The sequence below is a fragment of the Tenrec ecaudatus genome, chromosome 5 (genome assembly GCF_050624435.1).
Source record: "Tenrec ecaudatus isolate mTenEca1 chromosome 5, mTenEca1.hap1, whole genome shotgun sequence".
Classification (NCBI taxonomy): Eukaryota; Metazoa; Chordata; class Mammalia; order Afrosoricida; family Tenrecidae; genus Tenrec; species Tenrec ecaudatus.
The window spans coordinates 66,288,676-66,314,605 of record NC_134534.1 but is presented as its reverse complement, the minus strand read 5'-3'; the positions used below and the strand labels follow the sequence as shown (position 1 = coordinate 66,314,605).

General features: G+C 42.3%; 1 protein-coding gene and 1 pseudogene across 3 annotated transcripts in view; one reads left to right on the top strand and one right to left on the bottom strand.

The window, feature by feature from the left end:
- Positions 1 to 25,930, top strand: part of KCNB2 (potassium voltage-gated channel subfamily B member 2) — a 495,578-nt gene that overhangs the window by 32,172 nt on the left and 437,476 nt on the right. For 2 of the 3 annotated variants that reach the window (XM_075549582.1, XM_075549581.1), the window contains exon 2: positions 5,587 to 6,248. In XM_075549582.1, the coding sequence (XP_075405697.1) occupies positions 5,670 to 6,248 (579 nt within the window). In that variant the 5' untranslated portion in view covers positions 5,587 to 5,669. Of the gene's footprint in view, positions 1 to 1,189; positions 1,285 to 5,586; positions 6,249 to 25,930 lie in introns of those variants that run through there. The other variant, XM_075549583.1, reaches the window with a different exon arrangement.
- On the bottom strand, positions 12,444 to 12,528 carry LOC142449420 (U2 spliceosomal RNA; annotated as a pseudogene).

The following is a 25,930-nucleotide window of genomic DNA, read 5'->3' as shown; positions in this document are numbered from 1 at the left end:
TTCCAGTGGGGTGTGTTTGAGCCATCAATCTTTAGGTTAGCAGCAGAGGGTTTCGCTTTTGCAAGATAGTGGTAGGGAAATCAAAATTGTATTTCTTTATATTTTCGTTTTTATTCATGTTATTTAAAAAGTAGTAAAGACAGAGTCCTTCATAGCAAGGTTTTCATTTGTACTGTCTCTGAGCTAAATCTACAAGAGAAACAAAGTTGCTTGTGTCTTACCCTTTAATCTTTAAAAAATGTTTGTTTCTCTATATCATATATACATGCCTATATAACTATAAAGACATGCTGTATGTGTTATCTTTTGTATTCAAGTAATCTTCTGAAATTAAATTTCTTTTGGTTCATTAAAAAAGTAATAAAAATATGCACAAAACTGTCAGTTACAAAGAGGGAGGCAGGTAGGCAAAGAAAGTCTCATCATGGCTCCGGGCCCCTGTTGGTCAGTCAATATGCTTTGTAGTTTGTCTGAATCATGGGTTTCCAGTCACCCTCTCTGTGTTGTCCACTGCTACTTTAAAAGCTCGATGAACTCTCCTAATATTATCCATGGCTCTCCACCTGCTTGAGAACCTCTGAGTCTGCCCACTCTGTCAGATAAGAAACCAAGTATTCTACCAACGGAAAATAAGAACGTTGGCCTGGGTAACACTCATCAGAGTAGATTATCTTTATATCTCCCGAAATCAAATCAACAGGCTACGGTCTCACACTCAGGTCACCATCCCTGCCTTGGAGAAAGGACATAGCATTTTGCTCTGTCCTTTATAGAACGATCTGTAATGAGCACTGGATTTCTTACCGTAGGACGACTTCTGACCTTTCTTCAATTGAGATGCACATCCTTAGAAAAAAAGGAAAAGTCACTATAGATCTCAAATATGACATTACTTATGCAAATGGTGGCATCCCTGCAACTATGGCATAGCATATGTATTTAGGAATGACTTTCCCAAGGTAGCAAGTCACTCTACGCCCTTGACCACAAGCATGAGAAATGTGTATCACATTTAATTTCACTGTCTTTCCAGAGAACCTCTTAGCTGATTTTATAATCAGCTCAAATAACATTTATCTTCTTCCTATAGTGGGAGGCATATTCGAAAAAGAGTAGCTTTAGTTTATGTTTGTGGCCAAATTACAAATGTATTAACCTTGCAACCTATTATCCAGGTGGGTGAGATGTGTGCTCTGCATGGATTGCTGAGAGCTGAGTCATCCGCCAGCATCTCCCTCGAGGAATGGTCACTGAGCGTTTCCACTGGAATCATCCTGTTTCTGAGTAGGTTCTGCTGCCTCTGCCTGGTTGCTGCTGTGTACTTTGTACACATAACCAGTTGTCACTTGGGTAGGACATTTGGACTCCGACATCATGGCCAGAAATACAAGCTCTGAACTGCAGGGACATTTTCATGTAGATAAAAAGATGACACCCCAGATTCTTGATATGGTCAGATTGCAGTCTAGTTGGAAAGACAGAATATATGCATAAGAAAATAAAATGAAATGTTAGCATGCATGTACTAGACACTGGTATGGCTTTGAGGCATCCTGGTGCTGTAGTGGTTACTGGTGGGGCCGTTAACCATGAGCTCAGCATCTGGAAGCACTAGCTGCTCTGTGGGAGAAGGACACGCTTTCTACTCCCCTAAAGAGAGTCTCAAGCCCACAGGAGTGCTTCTACCTTGTGCTACAGGATTGCTATGAGTGGTAATTGACTTCATGGCAGCGAGTTGGGTTTTTAAGATGGTATGGCTGTGGACTTCATTTTTTCCCACAATTCTTGGGAATCAAATTTAGGACGAAATATGAATATTCTTATTCTAGTCCATATTAGGAAAATGAGGCTCACGGAATTGAACTTCCCCAGTCATTGCACTACCTCTTTATTTTGCTGAAAGAGACAACTTTGCCATCTGTGGGTTCCGCACTGGACAGCTAAATGCGAATCTGTCAGCCAGTCTGCTGGGGGAGGGGAAACAGAGGGCTCCTCCACGGGTTTGCAGAGTTGTTGACACCCTGTGTTAGTGTTCTGTGAGCCAGGACTCACTGGATGACAATGGGTTTGATTTGGGGGGTGAGAAAATGTGTACCCATATGCTTACAACATTTCTGTCAATATCTAGTTGGAGAAATTCTAATTCATTCACTGACCATATTTGATATATAGGCTGTCCCCTTCCTAAATCTGCCTTTAAGTTGAATTTTTATACTAAAATCAGAATAATTAGCTATCTCATTGTCGTCAAGTGGATTCTACTCAGAAAAACCCTGTAAGGACAGAGTAAGAATGTCCCTGTGGGTTTCCAAGACTCAAACTCTTGATGGAAGTAGAAAGCCTCATCTTTCTCTTAAAGAGCAGCTGGTGGCTGCAAACTACAGAACTTAGCAGCCCAACCAGGAACCTACCATGGCAGCAGGGCTTCTGTTATAGTTAGATATGCTTCATATCTATGTCAGTAAGTCAAACGTTTGTCCTACTATATAATATATGGTACACCTTTCTATAGATTCAAAAATTAGATATCTCCAGATATACTGAGTATCTTTAACAAACAGAACATTACAGTAATCATAATCATATTGTTTTGATGTACATTGTAAAGAAGTACTTGTTTGTTATTATGAACCATTGTATATGCGTCAAAATTTTAATATAATTGGCTTCACTGGTGGAGGTGAGCAAGGAGGTAGGGTGTGGGGAGAGGAGGGTTGGTTCGTAACTGTAGGTTGTATGTAGGTAAATCGGATGTTTGTAAGACATGGACTGTCTGCACTTTTATATGGTCCATCTATTTTTTTCCCATAAAGTTAGGCTTTTTTTATTTGAGAGGATAGTTGGCGGCCAGATGCAGAAATAAACTTAACATATAGGAGTGAGAAAGCAGAGGCATGCAAAAATTGGTGTGTATCTTAAAGGAAATCTAGTTAAAAGACTTTCTTTAATCTAAAAGCTTTGTCCTTTTATCTAGCCATGGGCCGTGGAAAACAGTCAGTTTTGCATTCAATGTGGTGCCTTGCATACAGTGCTTGAAGGTCCTCAGTTCTTGACAAAAACATTTTAGGGGGCCTGGGGTCTTAAAGGCTTGAAGATAAGCAAGCGACCATCTAGCTGAGAAGCAACAAAGCCCACATGGAAGAAGCACATCACCCTGTGTGATCTTGAGGTGTCAATGGGATCAAGTATCAGGCATCAAAGACCCCAAACCAAAACAAACAAAAAGCATATCAGTGGGAATGAGGAGAGCAGAGTGGAGCCCCAAAGACCATCAGGAGTCAATTGGACACCCCCTGTCAGAAGGGCCACAAGGAAGAGAAGAGCCAGTCAGGGTGCAGTGGAGCACAGATGAAACACACAACCTTCCTCTAGTTCTGTAATGCTGCCCCCCTCATGACCCCAATTCTATCTTACCAATCTGACTAGACCAGAACATGTATACTGGTACAGATAAGAGCTCAAAACACTGGGGATCCAGGACAGATAAGGGGAGCAGCGATACTGGGAGGGTAAGGGAAGAGATGGGGAGTAAGGGGGAACCAATCACATATGGCCCCCATCCCAGGGGGATAGACAGCAGAAAAGTGGGTGAAATGAGACAGCAGTCGGTGTAAAACATGAAAATATATATATATAAGTTATTAAAGGGCATGGGGAGGGAGGGGAAGGGAAGGAGGGAAAAAAAGGAGGAGCTGATGCCAGAGGCTTAAGTAGAAAGAAAATGTTTTGAAAAAGATGATGACAACATATGTAAAGATGTGTTTGACAAAATGGATACATGTATGGATTGTGATGAGAGCTGTAGGAGCCCCCAATAAAATAAAATGAAAAAACATTTTATGGGAGGATCAACTAAGAGGATACTGCTACAGATCCTAATAATGTATCAACAAGAGGAAATCCTAGAGCTTCCAAGTCATAAAGAGTTAGTACTCAGCCCACAAGATCTGTAGTGCAAAGTAATACAAACAATGGGCAATTTTTGTGAGTTTCTGAAGCCCCCACCTGCTCCTGTTTATGCCCCCTTTGAGGCTGTATACCTTCCTTTGGCCAGTAGTCTTGCAGGATGCAATCCGAGAATTCATTCTTTATCTAACATTTATTAACCCCCTACCACTCTAATGTGTAAGCACAGTGGTCAATGAAGGATCTAGAGTCGTAAATGAGCTAGTCTTTGTCCTCTTGGAAGTCACCGTGCTTTGGTAGAGGGCATTATGGAAGTGGGTCAATGAAATGGAAGCAGTACCCCCAGAGAGATTTGTGGTCCCAGCAGGGAGCGCTGCAGGAGGTGATGGCTAAGTCATGTCTTGAAGAGCAGGCAGCAGGTATAGGCAAAAGGATAGGGTATAAGATACAGCATGAAGGGAGGCCAGGAGCTTTCAATAGAATGTTGTATGTGGTCTGCAGTTGTGAGAATAAGGGCAGGAGGGACAGATGGCAGTTGAGAATGAAGGAGTAACCAGATGTAAAAGTACAAACTCCTAGGCTTTGAAGCACATGGGTTACACATGTGCGTTCGCAGATCATTCTAGTCACTGAATGGACATGTTTGTGTAGATAAGACTAGAGATTTGATCTAGTTGAAAATGTTTTATGGGAATATAAAGAGAGAGCTCAGGTTAGTAACTAGAGTCGTGGGAATAGGCGGTGAGGGGCTGTGGAGGATTTAAGCAACATTGAGGAAACATGATTGAGAAGACCTGGTACGTATGGGATGTGGTGGGAGAGGTCAGGATGTCTTAGGGCTTGAGTGACTGACTGTGAGCCTGTTGGTAACTGCTGGCATGGAGGAGGAATACGGACTGGTTGAGCCTGTTGGGAATGTGCTCAGTTAAGTCTAAGGTGAATGCGCTTTATCTAGGTACATTTGATGTGCACATTTATATTTTAGTCTGGAGCTAGGAAAAAGACGAGTGATGGACAAGTTTGGAATCTCTCAACCTAGATCTATTGCCATCAAGTGGCTTCGAACGCATAGCAGCGCTTTGCATTGCCGAGTGGAGCCCCTGCCCAGGGGCTTCCTGACTGTCATCTTCGGAAAGCAGATCACCAGGCCTGCGGGGGGGGGGGGGGGCGAGTTCCTCCACCCGCGTGTCTCCCAGAGATCTCTGTCAGCCTATACAGAAAGCCAAACCCACGGCCATCAAATTGGTTCTGATCCACAGAGACCCCAAAAGACAGGGTAGAAGTGCCTCATAGGGTTTCCAAGCCTGTGAATGTTCATGGAAGCAAGCTGCCACATCTCCCTGCCACCCTCCAGCCCCCCCTCAAAGAACAGCTGGCGTGTTTGAACGGCTGATCTTTCCGTCAGCAGCTGAGGCCCCTGACCACGGTGCAACCAGGGAACCTTTGTCAGCCTACAGGTAGTTTAAAAGTAAACACAACACCTCACCAGGGTTGTACCCTCCCTGTGCTGTCTTTGCCTCCCCTCCTTATGGATGCAGACAAAGATGCATATCCCCATAAATGTGCGGGCATTAGTATTCTCCCTTCTGGTTATACATAAACAATGCGGCGCTCGCACACAGTAAGAAATTCCCTACGAGCCGTGCAAGTCACTGACGGGGTGTTCTTGCTTTCTTCCAGCCGCGCTCCAGGACATGCCTGCCTCCGGGGACCATTCCTCCACTTGACCTTGCCTCTGGATCTGCGGTCGGGTCTGGTTCAACATGGCAGAAAAGGCGCCCCCTGGCTTAAACAGGAAGGCTTCCAGGTCCACGCTGTCCCTGCCGCCGGAACCGGTGGACATCCTTTGGAGCAAATCGTGCTCGCGGCGAGTGAAAATCAACGTGGGGGGCCTGCACCACGAGGTGCTGTGGCGCACGCTGGACCGGCTGCCGCGCACGCGCCTGGGCAAGCTGCGGGACTGCAACACGCACGAGGGCCTCCTGGAGGTGTGCGACGACTACAGCCTGGCCGAGAACGAGTACTTCTTCGACCGGCACCCGGGCGCCTTCACGTCCATTTTAAATTTCTACCGCACCGGCAAACTCCACATGATGGAAGAAATGTGCGCGCTCTCCTTTGGCCAAGAGCTGGACTACTGGGGCATCGATGAGATCTACCTGGAGTCCTGCTGCCAGGCCAGATACCATCAGAAGAAGGAGCAAATGAACGAGGAACTGAGGCGGGAGGCGGAGACCATGAGGGAGCGAGAGGGGGAGGAGTTTGACAACACGTGTTGCCCCGAGAAAAGGAAGAAACTGTGGGACTTGCTGGAGAAACCCAACTCGTCGGTGGCTGCAAAGGTAAGACGGCGCGGCTTGCTTATCGTGCGCCCCTCCCAATGTGGCCACACAGCCAAAGCCCTTCCAGGTGCCCTTGCTTGGGGCCTGTGGCACAAGATGGCATTAGTCTTTTAGAAAGAGCGTCAGCCGTCGGGAGGAGGCTGCATGACGGAGTGAAATGAGAGGTCTGGTTGGCTCGGTGCTATGGGGTGTTGGCGCCATTGGCTCAGGACCAAGGGGCTCGGAGTCTTGCATCTGGAATAAAGGAAACACCTGTCACCGGCAATAGATGAGGCGCTTGCCTCCTGGCGTGGTTGTGTGGTGGTTTAAGCGAAGAGAGGTGGGCAAGGCCCGATGAAGCTCAGAGGACTAGACAGCCGCATCGTGAGTAGGCCTGTCGAAGTAAGCTGGGGATGCATGACTCAATGTCCAGAATGCATATATTTCCCTCCCCTGATAAAGGTGCCCAGCCTTCCCGCCGCCGAGAGAGTGTCATATCTCAGTAGTCATGTATTGTTGGCTTGGAATGAAAGAAACTCAGGTGTTTCCATTGTGCCAATGTGTATCAGAACCTCAAAGCCAAAAGTTGCCATCAACTTGGATACAATTGCAGCATTCTGTTTATCTACTCTTATTTCCAGTTTGGAGTTTGGAGTGTTAGGCAAACAGGTTCTCCTCCTGCATGTTGAGTTCTGTCTTGCAGTCAGACTTAAGAAAGTCAGGAGAGTCAGCTTTAGTCGGAGGAGCAGAGAATGGATGATTTGTGCATATTTGATTAAAGTGGAATGAAGAATGGAGACGGGAGTAGAGTGTGTCCTTACAGGAGTTCTTTTAATAACTTACATCTCTCCTCGCATTATCTAAATTGCAATAACTACATATTCTAAATTGCAATAACTACAGAATTATAATAGGTCATGTGTGCCTTTTTATTGGAAATTAACATTCAATCTGACAGTCGACATCACATCAATAATTTAAGTCATCCACTGAATGCAGACATCAAAGAAGAGCTTCTTGCGTTGTTTGATATGTCTAGTTAGGGTCTTGTTGCCTTCTGAAGACGTCTTATTTTCTAGCTTGAACAGGGAACTACCTGAAATAAAGTCTGTTGCTGTTGAACCTAATAAGAGACTGCTGGGCAATGGAGGATTTTGACTAGTGCGTGTGTGTGTGTGTGTGTGTGCTTATGAATAATTTGTTTGCTTTTTGTTACACCTCTAACATAGAAGAAATGTGCTATTCTTGTCTGTTTTCATTAAGAAGGACTGCTGAATGTTTACTTACATATCCGTACTATGACTGAAAATAAGAGGGGGATTTCAAAAGTAAATGAGATAGACTCTGGATTGAAGTGAGTATTTGGGGTGATAAATTAACTAGGCAACTGAGGAATAAATCACTGTTTTCCCCATGATGTAAAATTACATAGTTACCCAAGTATGTAAAAATAAGCAGCTTCATCAAAGAAAATTTGAAAAATTCATGTTGTTTATTTATTCACAGCAACATTTAAAACACATTTCTAAAGGTAATGGTATTAAAGGGAAATCATATACATTGATTCTGAAGAATTTCTAGAATGGATGGAACAGTGTACCAATGGAGGAAATCACTGAATTTCTTAATTCTAGAAATAGCCAGTCATTCCTGGTTCTCTGAAGAGGTGATGAGTATAACAACCTATTACGATATACCATTCATCCTGTGACCTGATGTGTCACCCAGACTTTTAAAGTTTGCTCCAAAGTATCTAAGTATAGATCAAATACTTACCCACAAACTATTCTTAGTAGTTAAGGCCAATGGTTTTTGACAAATTCCATGTAATTATAAGTAATACATTTTTTCAAAGTTTTAGTCAAAATTAGAGAATCTGTGTTCATCTAAACACATCCTAAATCCAATTTTCACAAAAAGTCCATAGATGTTTATTTAAATGATTATACACTCTCTCTGAGTAGCAAAAACTTATGGAGAAGATTGCGAACTTTGAGTTATATGGCTGGTTAGTGAAAGGATTGTTCATTTGTGTGAAGTTTAGAACCTTTTAAAATTAGCTCTCTATGATGTCTTATATAAGCCACTACCTTTTCCAGCATCTCCACAAGGCATGTAACTTATTCTTTCTCAGATAATTCTTGAAGGAGTGGTAACACACTTCATATGTGTGGATAATATGTTCACAACTTAGAAACAAGTAGTTTTATTAAAACTGCAGTATAATAACATTCTGGCCCTCACTACATTGTTTATAGTATGAGTAAATAAAGATTGTGTGATAAGAAAGGCCTGCAAAGAATACTTTACTTGCAATCTCTTTCCATTACTTGCTTAGGATTTAAGACATCTTTGGAGATGAACATCTGATTGCTGACCTCTTACATTTGGTTACCTTATCTGATATCATATGAGTATATGAACATGTATCATTAAAATAGTTAGACAGAAAAATTAACTCTGCAAACTTGAATATCAAAATAATAGCTATGTTTACCTCTAGATGATGGGATAGTATCATTTTTGTTCCCTTTTATATTTAATCATTTATTTTCTATATTTAATCATTTAGTGTTCTCTAGTTAATCATTTAATCATTTTTGTTATTTTATAACAAAAAATATAAAAGTTATAAGAGCACTTGCTGGAGCTTTCGTACAGAATGAAGTGAAATGTTTTACAATAGATTCAAATAAAGCTCGGTCACTGGTCAATTAGAAAACAACTGTTCTCATAACGTACAAAATTACTGCTAGACCAACGGACCCGCCAGACCCTGCTTTCAGATTTGATCCTGACTATATCTATTTGGCTGCAACAGAAAGTTCTCCTAGGTGTCTTAGAAAGAGCCACTTCCATTTATTGATGCTTCTGATGTATTCATAACTGAAAGGAAAAACAAAACAAGGGTTAAAACTTGTGATATATTTCAAATGTTAAAATTGAATAGTTTTACACATACATAGAAGACCGTGAATAACTGCACTTTTCACAACTGAATGGTAGGATTGTTAAAAGTTGGGATTTCCATGTTGTCCAGGGCATGGTGTGGGCCAACTCTATGTAATGGCCTTTTTCAATCCTTTCAGTAAGTCTTCGTGACGGTCTGTATAAACTTTTGTAGAGATAATGTACAAAATTGAAATTGGAGTCTATCTGTGAGGGTGGGGTCCAGCCAAATGGCCCCAGAGGATGGCTGGGGCAAATATCTGGGTTACCATGACATGGAATTGCCGACTCTGGTATACTTTTCATAGGAACGTGCAATGGTAAGAGACAGGCTTAACTGCCTGCCGGTTTCCTGGACAGTGGATTGGAGTTAGACTTGGTCCTGCATGTCTTCCAGGCCAAAGCAATTTAGTCTTCTTCTGGAATGGAAATATTTCTCTCTCTTTTCTTTGGTTTCTTCCCAAAGGGACTTCCGTAACTCCTCCGTTAAATATTGCCTATAGTACTTTGGCCTAAGAGCATTGAAGGGAGATCAGTCCCAGGTATGTAATATTAACCTCCGTGCGGCTGAAACCAACAACGGGAAGTACATAAGGCCACTCGAGGGCTGAAAGGAACTGCAGGCGTCAGCACAGTACAGCGCCCTCTCTCTGAATATCTGCAGGTCAAGCTCAGTCTTCAGGCAAACCCACGTAGGCATGCCTGAAGGCTCTGAACGTAGCTTTGAACATGACACTTGGCCCCAAGACCGTGCCTGTCCCCATGCTGACTCAGGTGCCAGGTCAGGAAGCCAGATGGCAAGCAACCTCTGTTTGGTGAGAACAAAAGGGAATATCCACAGAAAGGCATGTGTGTTACTCTGAATCAATACCGCGAGAACCTCCCAGCAACTGTGGAGGGGCCGGGGAGTGGGGGACACAGCCTCATACCCGCTGCTTCCCTCGCTTCATTCTTCTCATTTGTTCATAGGAACCACTTGTGTGCGGTCCCTGGGTAGTGCAGATCATTAGGTGCTTCGCTACTAACCAAAACATTTTCAGTTCGAATCAACCCTCACTGGCCTCAGAAGGAAGGCCTGACGATCAAAGATCGGTTATTGAAAACCCCGAGCAGCCACCGTGCTGCCTGGAGTCGGAGTGGACTCGATGGCAACTGGTGTGTGTGTGTGTGTGTGTGTGTGTGTGTGTGGTGTGTGTGTGTGTGTGTGTGTGTGTTCTACCAGTGCCCTCGGAACCTCAAGGTGAGAGGTTTGAACCTACCAGTTACTTTTCCTTTGAAAAATATTTTTGCCCCTGCAGACGAACAGGGTTGAAAGCCTGGAAGAAATGAGGGGTCATTCAGTCAAACAGTGTGGTTAGGTGTCCTCTAGCTGGCCCGGACTCGAAATGAAATAGAACAACAGACGTAAACACTTCGTTCGGCGCCATCTTCACGTCTTCTTGTCATGCTTGAGCGCGTTGCTGGCAGCCACTGCTTTTCGTCTTTCTCGTCAAGAGTCTTGCTCGTTTTCAATGACTCTCCCTTTGCCGAGCAAAATTAAAATAGAGAAGATGGAAAACAATTGTTTCTTTTAGTGAAATGTCCCAAAGATGCAATTTTTTGATTCTACTGGAAAAAGTTGATAAAACTTGTACATCTTGACTCTTCTTACCTAGGTCCACAGTTTCTCTGTGATAGCCCTGACTTATGATCTTCATCCAGCCTTATTAATAAAGTACCTCTTATCACTCTTACACATGTTCCAGTTTGGGCAACATATAATATGGGGAATATTCTTGGGGACAAAAAGAACTCAGAATCATGCATGTTTCATTTTCTATTTGCTCCTCGATGGCATCTAAAGAGGGCTTGTCTTAATTTTCAAGAAGTTTTTCCATCTTTTTAAAATGATCATTGATTTGCATTAATATTAATGGGAGACTTTCAGAGTGCTTCCAAGCTTGATTTTTTAAACTCACCAAGTAATTATTATTTTCAAAGTGAAAAGAGAGAAGGGCTTCTTTCTACATTACTCAATGTTATCACAGAACATAGCACATGGGCGATGTTTAAATATTCTGGTTTTTAAAATTTCATGTTCACTTCTTTGGTTATTAACAGATTTGTTTTCTTTAGTTCAAGTGAGAGACATTGTTAAGTAAAGCAGCTATTTTAGTTAAGCATAAGAATGATGAAAGAATGGTCATAATATTTAGCACTCTACACTTTGGAACGATCTAGAAGGGTTTGAATAATGTTTTCTGATCAAGTGTTCTCATCTGTGCTGTAGCTCTCATTTTAGAAAAGAAGAAAAATTCTATGCTAAGAACTTGTAAGGAAAAGCCTCACTGTACATACGTCTTCATCACAGAGAGCTTCCCCGTACTTTTTTATTTTCAAGTCTTTTTCTTCTCCAGAGAAAGGTTGCTGTGAAAACTTAATGATCACAGAGAATACAGCCATCACTATTTTAATTCCTCAAGAAGATGGCAACTCATTGTTTCCTCAACATTTGTTTCTAGGATACCATTTAACTTTTTCCTCAGCATTGCAAGTAGCTGTTCTTATCGCTGTCTATTAACATCCTTCTTTTATCAAATGCCCATTTGGGATAGCAATCGCAGTTGTGGGTCTTGGGGTTGCGGACTGTTGAGTCAGCTTTGACTCACAGTGACCGTGGTACAACATCTGGAAACACCACACAGTCCTATGCCATCCTCCACCATTGTAGGTTGAGCCATTGTTGCAGTTGCTGTACCAGTCCATCTCCTTGAAGGGCTTCCTCTTTTTCATGGACCAATCATGGTATCCTCTTAAGAGGCTGGCCTCTCTTATAACATGTCCAAAGGACGTGAGAAAAACTCTCACCGTCCCCCCTTCTAAAGAGTATTTTGTCCAAGACCCATTTGTTTGTTCTTCTGATAGTGCAGAGCCTGTTCACTGGTCTTTGCCAACACGGTAAGCCAGATGTATTCTTTTGTGGCTATTTTCATTATTGTCCAGGTTTTGCATGCATAGGAGATAGTAGTTCGTTTTCATGAAAACTAAGCTTGAGAAGATGCTACATTAAATATATCACAGATAGTTCCCTTTTTCCTAGCTACTTTTATCTTTTACAGAAATATGCAATGCATAATATATAATGCATAAGGAACTACAAAGTACAAGGAAGATTTGATGGCTTTGAATTATGGTGTTGGCGAAAAATATTGAATATACCCCGCAGTGCCAGAAGAACAAACAAATCTGCCTTGGAAGAAGCACAGCCAGCATGCTTGTTAGGAGGAAAGATGGTGCGACTTTCTCATGTCCTTTGGGCATGTGATACGAACAGATACGACACTCGATCTTAGCCAAAAGGCCGAGAAGCAATTGGGCATGTTATAAGGAGGGCTCAGTCCCTGGGGAAAAAAGGTGATGCTTGGTAAAACAGAGGGGCAGCATAAAAGAAGGTCTTCAATGAGCTGGATTGATACAGCAACAATCCTGCAACAAGAGGCTTTGAGACAGCAAGAATTATGAGGATGTGTGGCAGTTAAGTAATCACTTGTCAATTTGAGAGGACTAAGAGTGAAGGGGTGGAGGCTAGCCTGTTAATCACCTCATAGCCAATGAGACCTCTGTGTGGGCATAGCCTTCTGCTGAGGATTTTGGGAACTCTTAGATTCCTCCTTGGAGGTGGGAGACACACCCTCTTTCTGCTGACTCCCAGCAAGACATCTTTGTGGAGAAGATTTGGAGAGAGGCTGATGGAGCCAGACCTCAGTAGCCAGAGGAGCCACTTAGAGACCCCTGCCAGTGCTGAGATGCTTATAATGCCACTGGATCCTCAAGACTGCCCACCCACTGGCCTGTGATTTTCCTGTATTTGGAGTCATTGCATGTGTTGCGTGAGTCTGAAGAGGATTTTATAGATTGATATCAGACATGTGGGCTAATATCAGATGTATGGAATTGATCTGGACTGGGCTAGGATGTTTCCTTAATGTACAATTATTCTTTATATGAAGCTCTTTTTTATACACATATGCGTGTCTATAAATTTTGTTTCTCTGGTCTACCTGGACTACACAGGATGGTATAAGACTAGGCGTGTTTTGTTCTCTTGTGCATGGGCCACTCTAAGTCAGGCCCAACCTAATGGCACCTGAGACAACATCATGTATAGCATAAAGATGTAAATTAACCTCTCCTTCATGAACCTCATCATGTAAGATTGTTATAGAATGTTGAGTTAGCCGGTTTAATTGATTACTGCTGGCTTGAATGTTTTATTGAATAGTAAATATTACATCAATTGTGCCATCTGAAAATAAAAAGCTTTTAGCACTCAATTAAAAAAGTATAATTGGTCAGAGTCACATGTTTATAATGCAAAAAATAATTTATATGTCAATGAGACAGAATTATAAAATGAATAGTAACACCTGAGAAGAAAGTATTCCTTAGAACAACCAACCATACAAGACCAAAAGGACAGCATTTGTCTCAAAACAAAAGCAAGAAGGGGCAGAAAAGGGGCACAAATGGAATCAGGAAACACAGGGAGGGAATACGAAGAATGTTTTTACATTGAGGGGATGGCAACTAATGTCATGAGGCAAGATGGGTATACATTATTGAATGGGAAACTAATTCGCCTTGTAAACTTCCATCTGCACCATAATAAAATGTTAACTATATTTACATATACAGCAATACCCATCAGAGAGAGAAGAGTTTTATATATATATATATATATATATATATATATATATATATATATATAGAGAGAGAGAGAGAGAGAGAGAGAGAGAGAGTGAGTCTTGGTAGACCAATGCCCATCAGAGGGAGAATAGATCAATTTATATATATATATATATAGTGAGTCCCAGTAGACTAGAGAAACAAATCCATAGAAACTTATGTGTGTATAAGAGAGAGCTTTATATAAAGTGTAATTGTACATTAAGAAAGCATCCCAACCCAGTCCAGTCTAGTCCAAGCCCATAAATACCATATTAGCCCAGATGCCTAATACTGATCCATAAAGTCCTCTTCAAACTCACAAAACACAGGCAGTGACACCAAATGTAGGTCAACCAATGGGTAGAAAGTCTTTGGATCCAGTGGCAGTGCAAACATCTCAGTGCTGGCAGGGGTCTCCACATGGCTTCTCCAGCACCCAGTGCTGCATCAGCGTAGGTCCATGTAACTTCTTCTCAGGGATGTCTCGCAGGAAGTGAGCAGAGAAAGAGAATTCTTCTACCTCCAAGAAGGAAAACTATAGAGTTCCTACAATCCTCAGAACATGACCACGCCCACACAGAGACCTCATTGGTTATATCTTGATTGACAGGCCAGACTCTATCCCGTCACTCACCTTTCAAATTGAGAAAATTGAATGACATACTAGAAGTGAAGATTAATTGGTTAGTAACAAAAAGTCAACATGAAAGGATTTATCAAAAATACAGTCAATGAAATAAAGCAAATTGCAGAAGAACCAAGGAGCTGAGGTGGCGCAATTGATCTGCACCCATGGCCACTCCGTGTCCTACAGAGCAGAACTGCCCTCCAGAAGTCTGGTGGGTGCTCACTGAAGAAAGGCCTTCCTGCATCTGCAGCGTCCCAGAGGAGGGAAAGTTACCCAGTGTCTGAGCCCTGAAGACAATGCCCATACTTGGTCTCTGGATACTTTTTATTGTTCCCCGCATCTCCTGATAGTGACTTTATGGTTTACAATCAGAGCTATAAAAATATTAAGGATATAGACTTTTCTCCAACCTAAGACAGCTTTGACATGCAGACATAGCCAATGTATCTCAGAGCAGCTAGATGACTGGCACATAGACAGAAGGCAGAAGAGAACGCTATTTACTTTTATTTCCTTAAGCCTTTCCAGGTTGCTCCACAAGCTAACATCAGAATTATGCCAGACATTGTATCTGTGTATGATTATTTTGGGCTGTGTACTTATGCTTGACTCCATAATTAATTCTTACTATGAATGAGTTGTGTTTTGTTCTTAGTTCAATCCCTTTCATAGTTTGTTTTTATAGAGTTTTAAGTAAAAGAAGGTCTTTGAATATGACTAAAGCAAGGTACCTAAAGTAAATGGATGTAAGATGTTTGGTTTTGATGACTATCCAAAGGCATTTGTGTGGATGAAAACAAATTATGGATAATAAGAATTTCTGGTGGTTTTGAACTACTCACCTTGTTGATTAGTTGCCCAGAGCCTCTATGCCACAAGGCTCCTGTGCATATTTCACTGAACCCACCTGCTCCAAATGCAGTGAACTACTGGTATTTGGTAACCAAGAGTAGCTGCAACCTTGCCATTCAAGTAAAACAACTCATTCCGAATATAAACATCAAGTAAAACAACTCATTCCGAATATAAACATTTGTGACAAACCTGATCAGGGATGAAAATCCATGGAAAGTGCTTTAGTGGTGCAAGAATAGCAGGAAGCAGTATTTTCATTAGTCTCCCAGGATTTTGTGACAGGACACTTGAGGTCATTGCCACCTGGGATTGAACATTTCACTTTCCTGGAGGCAACCGCAAGTGTTAAATGCCACTTTAAATAGCTGCGTGGAGTCTGAGTCATCGCAGTTCAAGGGCAGACCAGTAACCCCAGTGCTGCTCCAGGTGGGGACTCTTGGTTTTAGCATTCAAGGAACCCCAGGATATTTGCACATGAATCAAAATATTCTCTGACTCTAAATGGGTAGGAAGCCACAATCAGGGTTCATTCAACTTCCACTCCTGTGTAAACAGCACAGGGCTTAGTCAACAGTACATTGTAGGTAAATGGACTTAATTTGGGTTAGCCTTTTATTTGAGCTTTAATTAATATAAAACCCAGCATGCAATCTGGGATATTAAACTGTAGTTGTCTTATCTGATGTCATATAAGTTAAGGAATCCCCTGAATGTATTCCTTAAATATAGATTTTTTAAAATCAATTTTTAGTCTGTATCTTAGAGATCCACCTGTCTGGCAACATCGTGAATAAGGCTGTGTAGGATACTAGAAAATTAAGAACCAAACAAATACATGGCCATCAAGTCAATTCCAGCTCACGGCAATTCCATATATAATTTGGGGAGCAATATCTGGACCACAGGTTAAATAACCAAAAGCCAACCTCATTGCCACTGGGTCGATGCCAACTCAGTGATCCTCTAGGACAAAGTAAAACTGTCCCTGTGGATTTTCTGAAACTGTAACTATGTACAGGAGTAGAAAGCCTCATGTTTGTCCCTTCAGAATTGCTTATGGTTTCAACTTCCTACTTCCCAATTAGCAGCACTTCGCTTAATGGCTGCACCAACAGGGCTCCTAGCCATCACATCCTCATTACCATCGAGTTGATGTCAACTCACGGTGCCTGTACGAGAGGATGGAACTGCCTCTGTGGGTTGCCAAGGCTGTAACTCTTTACAGGAGTAGAAAACCCCATTTCCCCATTGGAGGGCCCGGTAGGTTTGAACTGCTGACTTGGGGATCACAACCCAATGTGTAGCCACTATGCCACCACATTAGAGGTCAGTTAATTAAATGTTTGACCCGTATAGGCCAAGAAGAATGTTATAAATAGTCAAATGGCTCTTGGCAGTCAAAGGTCCCACACCATGCTTTAAAGCAGGGGTGTCAAACTCAATTAAAGCGCTGGCCATTTGGCGCAAAATCCATGAGGGCCACATCACATTTACAAATTTTGTTAAACTTATGTTTTGAAGTGAGGATTCAGGAATATGGCTAGGATAATTAAAACACTATACCATTGCTTTATTTAAACATTTATTTTATTTAATGTATTTATAAAACTAAAATTATTCTTTTTTACCGGAAACTTGCCAGCCCTTTCCTCCTACTAGTTTTCACTTATCTCTTATGTTGTGACTGGAAAATATAACAAAGTAACTAATAAAAACACAAAATGTTGCACAGCTGACAAACATGATGCACAATCGTAATGGCTTCCCTCTAAAAACAATGTGAACTAGCGCTGCCGCTGGGTATGATTCATAACAGTACACAACCCAGAGTGCTCATTTTAGCCTTCTCACTCTTGGGATCTGTTTACATTACGGGCCACTGAGAGTGGCAGACATATCGCTTCTAAACATCGCCAGAACCGAGTCAGCGCGTTTATACACGTCCACAGGCCCCCGGGAAAGGCACGGGGCCACGTGTCTACTCGTCTTCAGGAGTTAAAGGGTTAACGGGGAATTGTGTATGGTATTGCCTCGATCTCCCCTAAGCGCTATTTTCTTCATAGCAATTTTTTTCTATTTTCATTTTATTTCAGAGCATTGCGGGTCACAAAAATTATCTGGGAAGCCGCATGTGGCCCGCAGGCCACCTGTTTGACTCCCCTGCTGTCAGGGATCAGGCCTCCTCATGTTTCCATTCCCAAGCACTGACTGTAAAATCTACACAAACCCCACTGCCAATGAATCCATTCCAATCTCCCTGATCCTGTAGGACAGGAGAGAACTTCCGCTCTGGGCTTCTGAGACTGTAACTCCTTACAGAGAAGCTGAAACCCTGGTTTGGGGGAAGCGGTGGTTCTGACCTTGTTCTGAGCGGCCCAACCACTAGGCGTCTTCAACACCTGTGAAGGGGGCTTAAGAAAGGATGACAGAGAAGTGCCATTATCTTTTCATTTCTCCACAAATATTTTGAAGTTCCTTCCTGCAGTGATGTCAGAGATGTGCTTGCAATCAGAATTGGGTTGGATTGAAAATAAACCAGTCACCATGATGAAGTAAACCAACATATTAGTGTGATTTAAGTGGGATGCATGTCATGCATATAATGAGCATGTTTGCTTTGTGGAACGAGGAGCAGCCCAACATCAGATCCGCAGGGTGCACAACCTGTTTCCACGTTAGCGCAGCTTTTACCTTCGCAGCGGAAAGACATTGTCTAGAGACCCCGTTTTGTTAAAAGGTGTTACTTCTCTGTGTTACAGAGGAGAAGAGCTAGATCCACAAGAGAAGGAACTAAGCAATGGGCTGGAGTTTAGGTTAACATGGATGTACGGCTCCACACACACACAAAATGATCACCTTTTCTTTCTTAAAAGGATCCAGCAGGTGTGAAACATATTGTGTCCTTGAAGTCAAGTAATATCAGCATTCTGTGCAAAACTGCTTTCTGTCCTTGCTCTTCCCTTCTCTCACAGTAACTCGTGAGCCATCATAAAGATTTTGAACGCTATGTGTTCAAACACGTTTTAAAAAGTTGTAGGTAACAGACATTATGCATAAAGTAACTTAAATGGTACAAAACTGTTTTGATATTTCCCCCCCAGTTTCGGCCATTTATTTATTTATTTATCTATTATTTATTTATTTTTGCTTCTCTAGCATTTCATTGGGACTCACAATTCTTACGACAATCCCTACATACATCAATTGTGCAAAGCGCATTTATACATTCGTTGTCCTCGTCATTCTCAAAATTCGCTTTCCACTTGGGTTCCTGGAATCAGCTCCTGATTTTCCTTTTCCCCCAACCCCCTCCCTCCCCCTCCCCTTCCCTCATGAACCCTTGATAACTTATAAATTTTTATTATTTTGTCACATCTTACACTGCCCAATATCTCCCTTCACCCACTTTTCTGTTGCCCATCCCCCAGAGAGGAGTTTATAGGTAGATCCGTGTAATTGGTTCCCCCTTTCTACCCACCTTCCCTCCTGGTATCGCCACTCTCACAGCTGGTCCTGAGGGGTTCATCTGTCCTGGATTCCCTGTGTTTCCAGTTCCCATCTGTACCACTGTGCATCCTCTGGTCTAACTAGGTTTGCAAGGTAGAATTAGGATCATGATAGTTGTGGGGAGGAAGCATTTTAGAACTAGAGGAAGGTTGTGAGTTTCATTATTGCTACACTGAACCCTGAGTGACTCATCTCCTCCCCACTACCCCTCTGCAAGGGATGTCCAGTTGTCTACAGATGGGCATTGAATGCCCATCACGTGCTCCCCTCATTCACGGTGATATGATTTTTCCTCCCCACCTTTGGTGCTTGAAACCTGGTCCCCTCAGCCCTTCATGATCGCACATGTTGGTGTGCTGCTTCCATGCGGGCTTTGTTGCTTCTGGGCTAGATGGCCATGTGTTTACTTTCAAGCCTTTAAGACCCCAGATGTTATATCTTTCAATAGCCAGGCACCATCAGCCTTCTTCATCACACTTACTTATGCACACATTCATCTTCAGCGTTTATGTAGGGAAGGTGATCACACATTGATGGTTTTTGTCCTTTGGTGCCTTCTACTAAATCCCTTCAGCACCTTGTGTTCACACAGGCTTGTGTGCTTCTTCTCTGTGGGCTGTGTTGCTTCCGAGCTAGATAGCCGCTTGTTTGCCTTCAAGCCTTTAAGACCCCAGACATGTAGATTTGTATAGCCACTGTGGAAAGCAATCTGAAGATGCTTAAAGAAAATGGAAATTTACCTACCTTATGACCCAGTCATCCCTCTATTGGGCATATACCCGGTGGAAGCAACAAATAAAACATGACCAGTCATCTGCGCTCCAATGTTTATTGCAGCACAATTCACAATCGCAAAGACTTGGAAACATCCTAATTTTCCACCGATAGATGAGTGGATTATTACACTCTGGCACATACACACAATGGAGTACTATGCAGCACTGAAAAGCATGGACGATCACATGAAACACTTTGTTTCGTGAGAAGAGCTGGAAGGAATCATGCTAAGTGAGGTAAGCCAAACTCAAAAGGACAGGTATAACATGAGTCCCCTGAGGTAAGTACAATCAGCACGCCAGGAATAAAAGAATAAACACCTGTCTCGCAATAAACGGGTGGAAGCATAGATAGTTGGAGGGAGGGAAGACCACACCTAGGGAGGTACATGGGAGAAACAGAGTTGAAGGCATATTTTACAATGTACAAAGTACATGCATGTGCTTAAAGGGAAAAAATGATCATGGAAAAAATCACTTTGGATTGTGTTTATTTGTCTTTATGAAGTTACTCAAAAAATGCCAAAACCTTGATGCACTTTTCTCCCTGGTGCACTTGGATACATGCATCTAACAAGGGAGCCTGAAAACAGGATGGCACTGTGCTGCCTGTCAGCTCTTCTTATTGGGTGCTATGGGATAGCTTCATGGTAATCTGTTCGTGTAGAAAAGACTACACGGAGGTCTCCTATTACGACCAATGACTGAAGGAAAGCAAACCCACTGCCATTGAGTCAGTGCTGATGGAGAGTGGCCCCCGTGGGTTTCTGAGACTGTTTACCAGACTGAAAAGCCCAGTGTTTCCGTCTGTGAGCTATGCGGTTGCAGGCCAGCACATAACCCCTGCAGTTGCCTTCTTATGAGGAAACGTCTCTGTGCTTTTCTTTACACTCTTGTTTTCTCTCTTCTTGAGAGGCTCAAGGAGGCTCAAGGAACCCTAGTGTGTGGTGGGTTGAGTGTTGGGTAGCTAACTGCAAGGTCCATGGTTCAAATCTACCAGCCACTCCTGGAGAAACCTGAGGCTGTCTGCGCCTATAAAGATTTAGAGTCTCATTTATTTTTAGCCTGATTCTAACTCTATATAGAAGATGATTTACCCATCAAGCCAAACCCACTACTCACATTGATTCTGATTCCTGGTGACTTCCTAGGATAGAACAGAACCACCTCATAGACCCAACCACTGCCACTGAGGTGACTTTGACCCCAGAGTTTGGTGTTTCCAGGCTGCAAATCTTTACAGAAGCAGACTGCCACATCTTCCTCTCTGGAAGTAGCTGGTAGGTTCAAACCATTGACATTTGGGTTAGCAGCCAAGTTCTTTAACCACTCGGCCGCCAGGGCACGGCATCTGATGATATCTACTTAGTAAAGAGTTCAAATTTCAGAAGCTAGAGAAATACTCCCCCACCAAAAGTCGTTTTGTCTTTAAAGTTTTGAAACAAAGCTTTGTGTTTTCCCTTTCCTAATGCATGAGAGTTTGAAAATAGGTAGACTCTTTAAAATCCGCATCTCCGCGTGAATTTTGCTCTCTGTTTGAGGGAATCTGATTCTTCACTTACCCTTTGCAAGCTCTTAATCTGGAAGGTCTGGCCCTTCTAGTTAAGCTGGCTTTTCTTTCCGGCGTCTAACAATGCCCGATGGTCTTCCCAAAGCCCTCGGTTTTGAGCAGGCATGCAACTCCGGGGGAGATACCCTGGCACCTGCTTTTCACAGGTGCTGTTCGCTTTCTGTGCATATTTCCACAGCGGTCGGTGAGGTATGAGGAGTCCCGATGGGGCTCTGGGCTAAGCTGTGAAAAGTACAAGTCGGTGGAAGTTCAAGCCCATCGGCTGTTCGGCTGGAGTAAGATGAAATCATCTGCTCCTATAAAGATTTACAGCCGCAGAGACACTATACAGGGCCGGCATGGATTGGAATAAGGGGCCCTGCAGTGTAGTGAAGTATGCATTGAGCTTCTAACCCTAAGATCAGGGGTTCAAACCCACCGGCAACTCTGAAGGAGAAAGATGAAGTTATCTGCTTTTGTAAACATTTAAGTATCAGGGACCTAAAGAGGGGCACGTCTACCCTGTCCTATAGTATCACTGTGAATTGACTCGATGGCAGTGAGTTTGGTTTTAGTTTAGATGTAGGTCAAAGTCCCCTCAGGGGCAGTGGTTGGGTCTGTGAGGATAGCTATAAAGTTCTAACTTTATCAGAACTGCTTGGCAGTACTTGGTTATTCTGAGATCAGGTCTTCGCTAACAATACTGCTTTCTTCTCAGTCTATAAAAATGAGCCTTGTTCTTTGATGCCCATGGTCATGAAGTAAAGGCCATGCTCTCTTGCCTCAATAATACATATGGCCTTCATGAAAGTGTAGAGAAAGCATTGCTACTGAGACTCTACTGCAGGTCTTGCACTGAGTTTGGGGACTTTGTGTACTGACCCTTTACTATAGGGGTCAGGAAGCTTTTTCTGTAAAGGACCATGTAGTAAATATTTGGAGCTTTGTGGAACAGAAGGTCTCTGTTGAAACTATTTAGCTCTGCCACTGTTGTGTGGAAGCAGTCACAGACAAAACACAAATGAATGTAGCGAATGTCCAAGAAACCTCGACACAGGCTGGATTGGACTCATGGGCCATTGATGTGGTGGCTGTTACTTTACATTGGCATGTCAAATGACATTAATCCCAGTATATAGGTTAGAGAGCTAAGATGCAGAAATATATTTGTGTCCGGTGGCATGCACTGTAGGGCAGTTCGAGGTTCATATTCAGTCTTTACTTATTTTTTCTCTTAGTTCTTTCCCCCTGCCTAGTTATGTTTGCCATTTCTTTCTCACCATTGTCACTCTGGTATTTTCTGAAGACTCCTGGCTGGAAATCATCTTTCTTCCATTCCCTTTGCTGTCGCACAGGACAACCACTCATCATAAATCCAGTTTCTGCATCCTGAAGGTCCCACGTCCTGAGCTCTAGGAGCACATGGAGAGAACTGCTCTGCCTTTGGAGAGCTGAGCTCCACTCAGCCTTCTGCTTTCCCCTTTGACCTACAACCATGTTAAAAAAAATCATTTTCTGGGGACCTCTTACAGATCTCGTAACGATCCATAATTCAATTAGATCAAGCATAATTCTACAAATGCTGCTACCATCAGTTTAAAATATTTTTTTTCTTCTTGAACTCTTTGATATCAGCTCTCCTTTATCCCCTCACTCTCCACCCAAACCCCCAGGAAACCTTGTTAGTAGGTCATATATTATTTATTTTTTGCTGTATCTTACACCATCCAATGTATCCATTCACCTACAATCCTGTTATCCGGTCCCCTCGAGTGCAGTTATGCAGTCTTTATTGCTACCAAGTTCCCCTCCTCCCCCACTTCCCATAGCCTCGGGGAATCATCACTCCTGTTACTGTTTCTGAAGGATTTATCTATCTTGGATTTCATGCATCGAATACTCTTAATTATGCAAATGAACATACACAGGTTTAACAAGATTAATGGGGTGAAACTAAGACCATAATAATACGGGGAGGAAATATTAAAGAAATGGAAGATAGTTATTGTTTCATCAATGCTATGCTGCAACCTGGATATGTTATCCGTTCCATGTGGCCCGTCTGTGAGAGACTATCCAGTTACCTTACAGGTAGGTTTTGGGTCTCCATGTCTATGCTCCTTCACATCAATTTGAGTGCTTATTTTTGAACTTCTGATATCTATTCATGTCAATACCTCATGATCACACAGACTGGTGGGCTTCTTCCATGTGGGTTTTGTTGTTTCCCTGCTAGATGGCTGCTTGTTTAACTTCTAGTCTGTAAGACCAGCAATGGGAGCAAATTCACGAAGTCCCTGAGGAATCCCGATTATAGAATGTTGACTTTTTGGGTAGTGCTTGGCACCCCATCTGAACAGGTTGAGGGATCTTCACAAGGGGGCCACACTGAAAGTCCACAGGTGTAACAGGCTTAGTCCTATTAGTGTGATGCTTTGTTCTGAGTGACCATTCTTTTGCCTTGAACTATACCATTTGTTTTCTGCGCCATCTCAGTACCACTGGACCCACTTCCATGGTCTAAGCCTAGGTTGCTTCCTACATGGAGTAGTTCATGAACTAAACTTTTAACTTCATCCACGTCGCTGCCCCAGTTCTAATCCATGCTCTGTGTTACCAACAGAATTCTGTTTCTGAAACATGTCTTCCATTGGGTTACTCTTTCATGATGCTTTCTGGGCCTAGAAAGCCAGTTGTGCCTTCTTCACCTTTCCTTAAATCACAGCTCCTCTGTCAACTGTCTATGGTTTCTACGTACTCCTCCCTCCTCTGTTAGTGCCTACCTAAGTCTTCATACCTTTAGCCGAAGAGTCTGCTGTTGTTCTGCTTATTTCCCCAGCCTCCTTGTAGCCCTTTAAAGCTTAGACCATATCTCTCCATCTACGGTTCTGATACCAAACACGGATCGTGACATCCGACAAATAACTGAATCTGTTGCCAAAAGGAACTGAAGAATGGAGATAACATCAAGTCTAAATGTTTCACAATATTTCCATTTCTCTCTGAAAATTAAGCAAGACAAATAGAGGCAGAATATCTCACCCTAGTGATTAGATTTGAGTAATGCTGGTTTTGCTGTAGGCAGCTTAAACAATCTGGCTATCTTATTCGTTTTCAGTGGCTTTGGTTTTCTGAAATAGGCTGAAAGCCATAGATGTGGGTTTTTCACTTTTACCTTGTATAAATGCTCCATCTAGGAGAGCAGTGTAGGCTGCTTTGCATGCTTCAGGGTTTCTGCAAAGAAGGCTGCTGCTTGCTGAAGGCAGACTCCCTGGTCTTTGCTAGGATTGCTCAGTATATTCAGTGAGCTGTAGTTTGGAGGAACTATTGTCACATATAGAAACTATTGTCATATAGAGAAAGCAGCTCTTGTGTGCATGGGGGGAGGGGGGGGCAAAGTGATTGATTAGGCAGTACTTCCATGACCTCTAGTGACCATTTCTTTTTTTAAAACAAAAACCTTCTCTGCATGTAAATTAGGTAGAAGTTTATATATCAGTTCATTATTTTTGCCTCCAACTACTTAAATAACTCACCAGCTCTCCCCATGGCTTGCCCTGTTCTCACCCCAACCCTCTCCCCCAGATCACTCTTTTGTGATATCATCTTTCCTTTCACTCAAGTTAATGTCTGTCTACTCTCTAAACTGTCACTTCCCTGCCCCCACCCCCTGATAACCATTTAAGTCTGCTTCTTATACTGTGAAACATTTAAAAAGATATTTGTTTTCATATCACTCTCATCATATTTGCTGCTTTGTGATTGACTCACATCACTCTGCATACTGTCCTCCAACTCTATAATCACCCTCTTTTTGGAGAACATTGGGTCCAAAAGGGATTATCTCACCACTCGGGAAAAGTCATCTCCAGATTCATTACCAAGGAGCTGATTCCCACTTGTGCAACGTTACAGACACAGTGGAACTGCCACCACGGGTTCCTGAGATTGTCAGTCTTTATAGGAGTAGGAAACATCATCTTTCTGCCTCGGATTGGCCACTGGGTTTGGGCTGCTGACCTTGTGGTTAGCAACCCAATGCATAACCATTATGCAACTAGGGCTCCTGGAATATGAATAAACCAGTATTTTTATCAACATAGATCTCTAATGCTATCATCTATGAGGTTATAAAAAGAGTTTGACAAATAAAAATTTCATGTCATAATGTGAAAAAGATCAGGAATCTTTTTTAGGTTTAAAAGAATTGCAGTAGTATAAACTCGAGAAATGAACTTTCATTGTGCCCCATAAAGATAACACTGGAAACATCTAGATGGAAATGTTATGGACATTAGGACTTTTTTAACCTCAAAATACTTATTAGTATTTTTGTCGTTGGTATTTTAGTTTTAGTATCACTGGTCATCAGATAGTACTGATGAGATTTCCTAAATTAGTTTTCAATAAGAACCTTTGTAAACCCATATTAAAATTCTTATTCACTTAGGAAGTGATTTTGATTTGTTTCAATTTAATAATTCACAAAATTATAGTTTAAAAACTACTTTGTGTATAAGAAAACTTTAAGTTTTTCTAATAACATGTCTAAATGGTATCTGATTTGAGGTACTAAGAAAGATAATATTTAGTTTGAAAGAACCTATGTCAGAGGAACATAAATTCTGTTAAAAATTAAGCAAGAACAAGCATCTAATTTAGAGTGAAGCTTTGGTGGAAGAACGATGCTTTACAAAAGGTTATGAAGATAATGCCCCAAGGAAGTCATCAA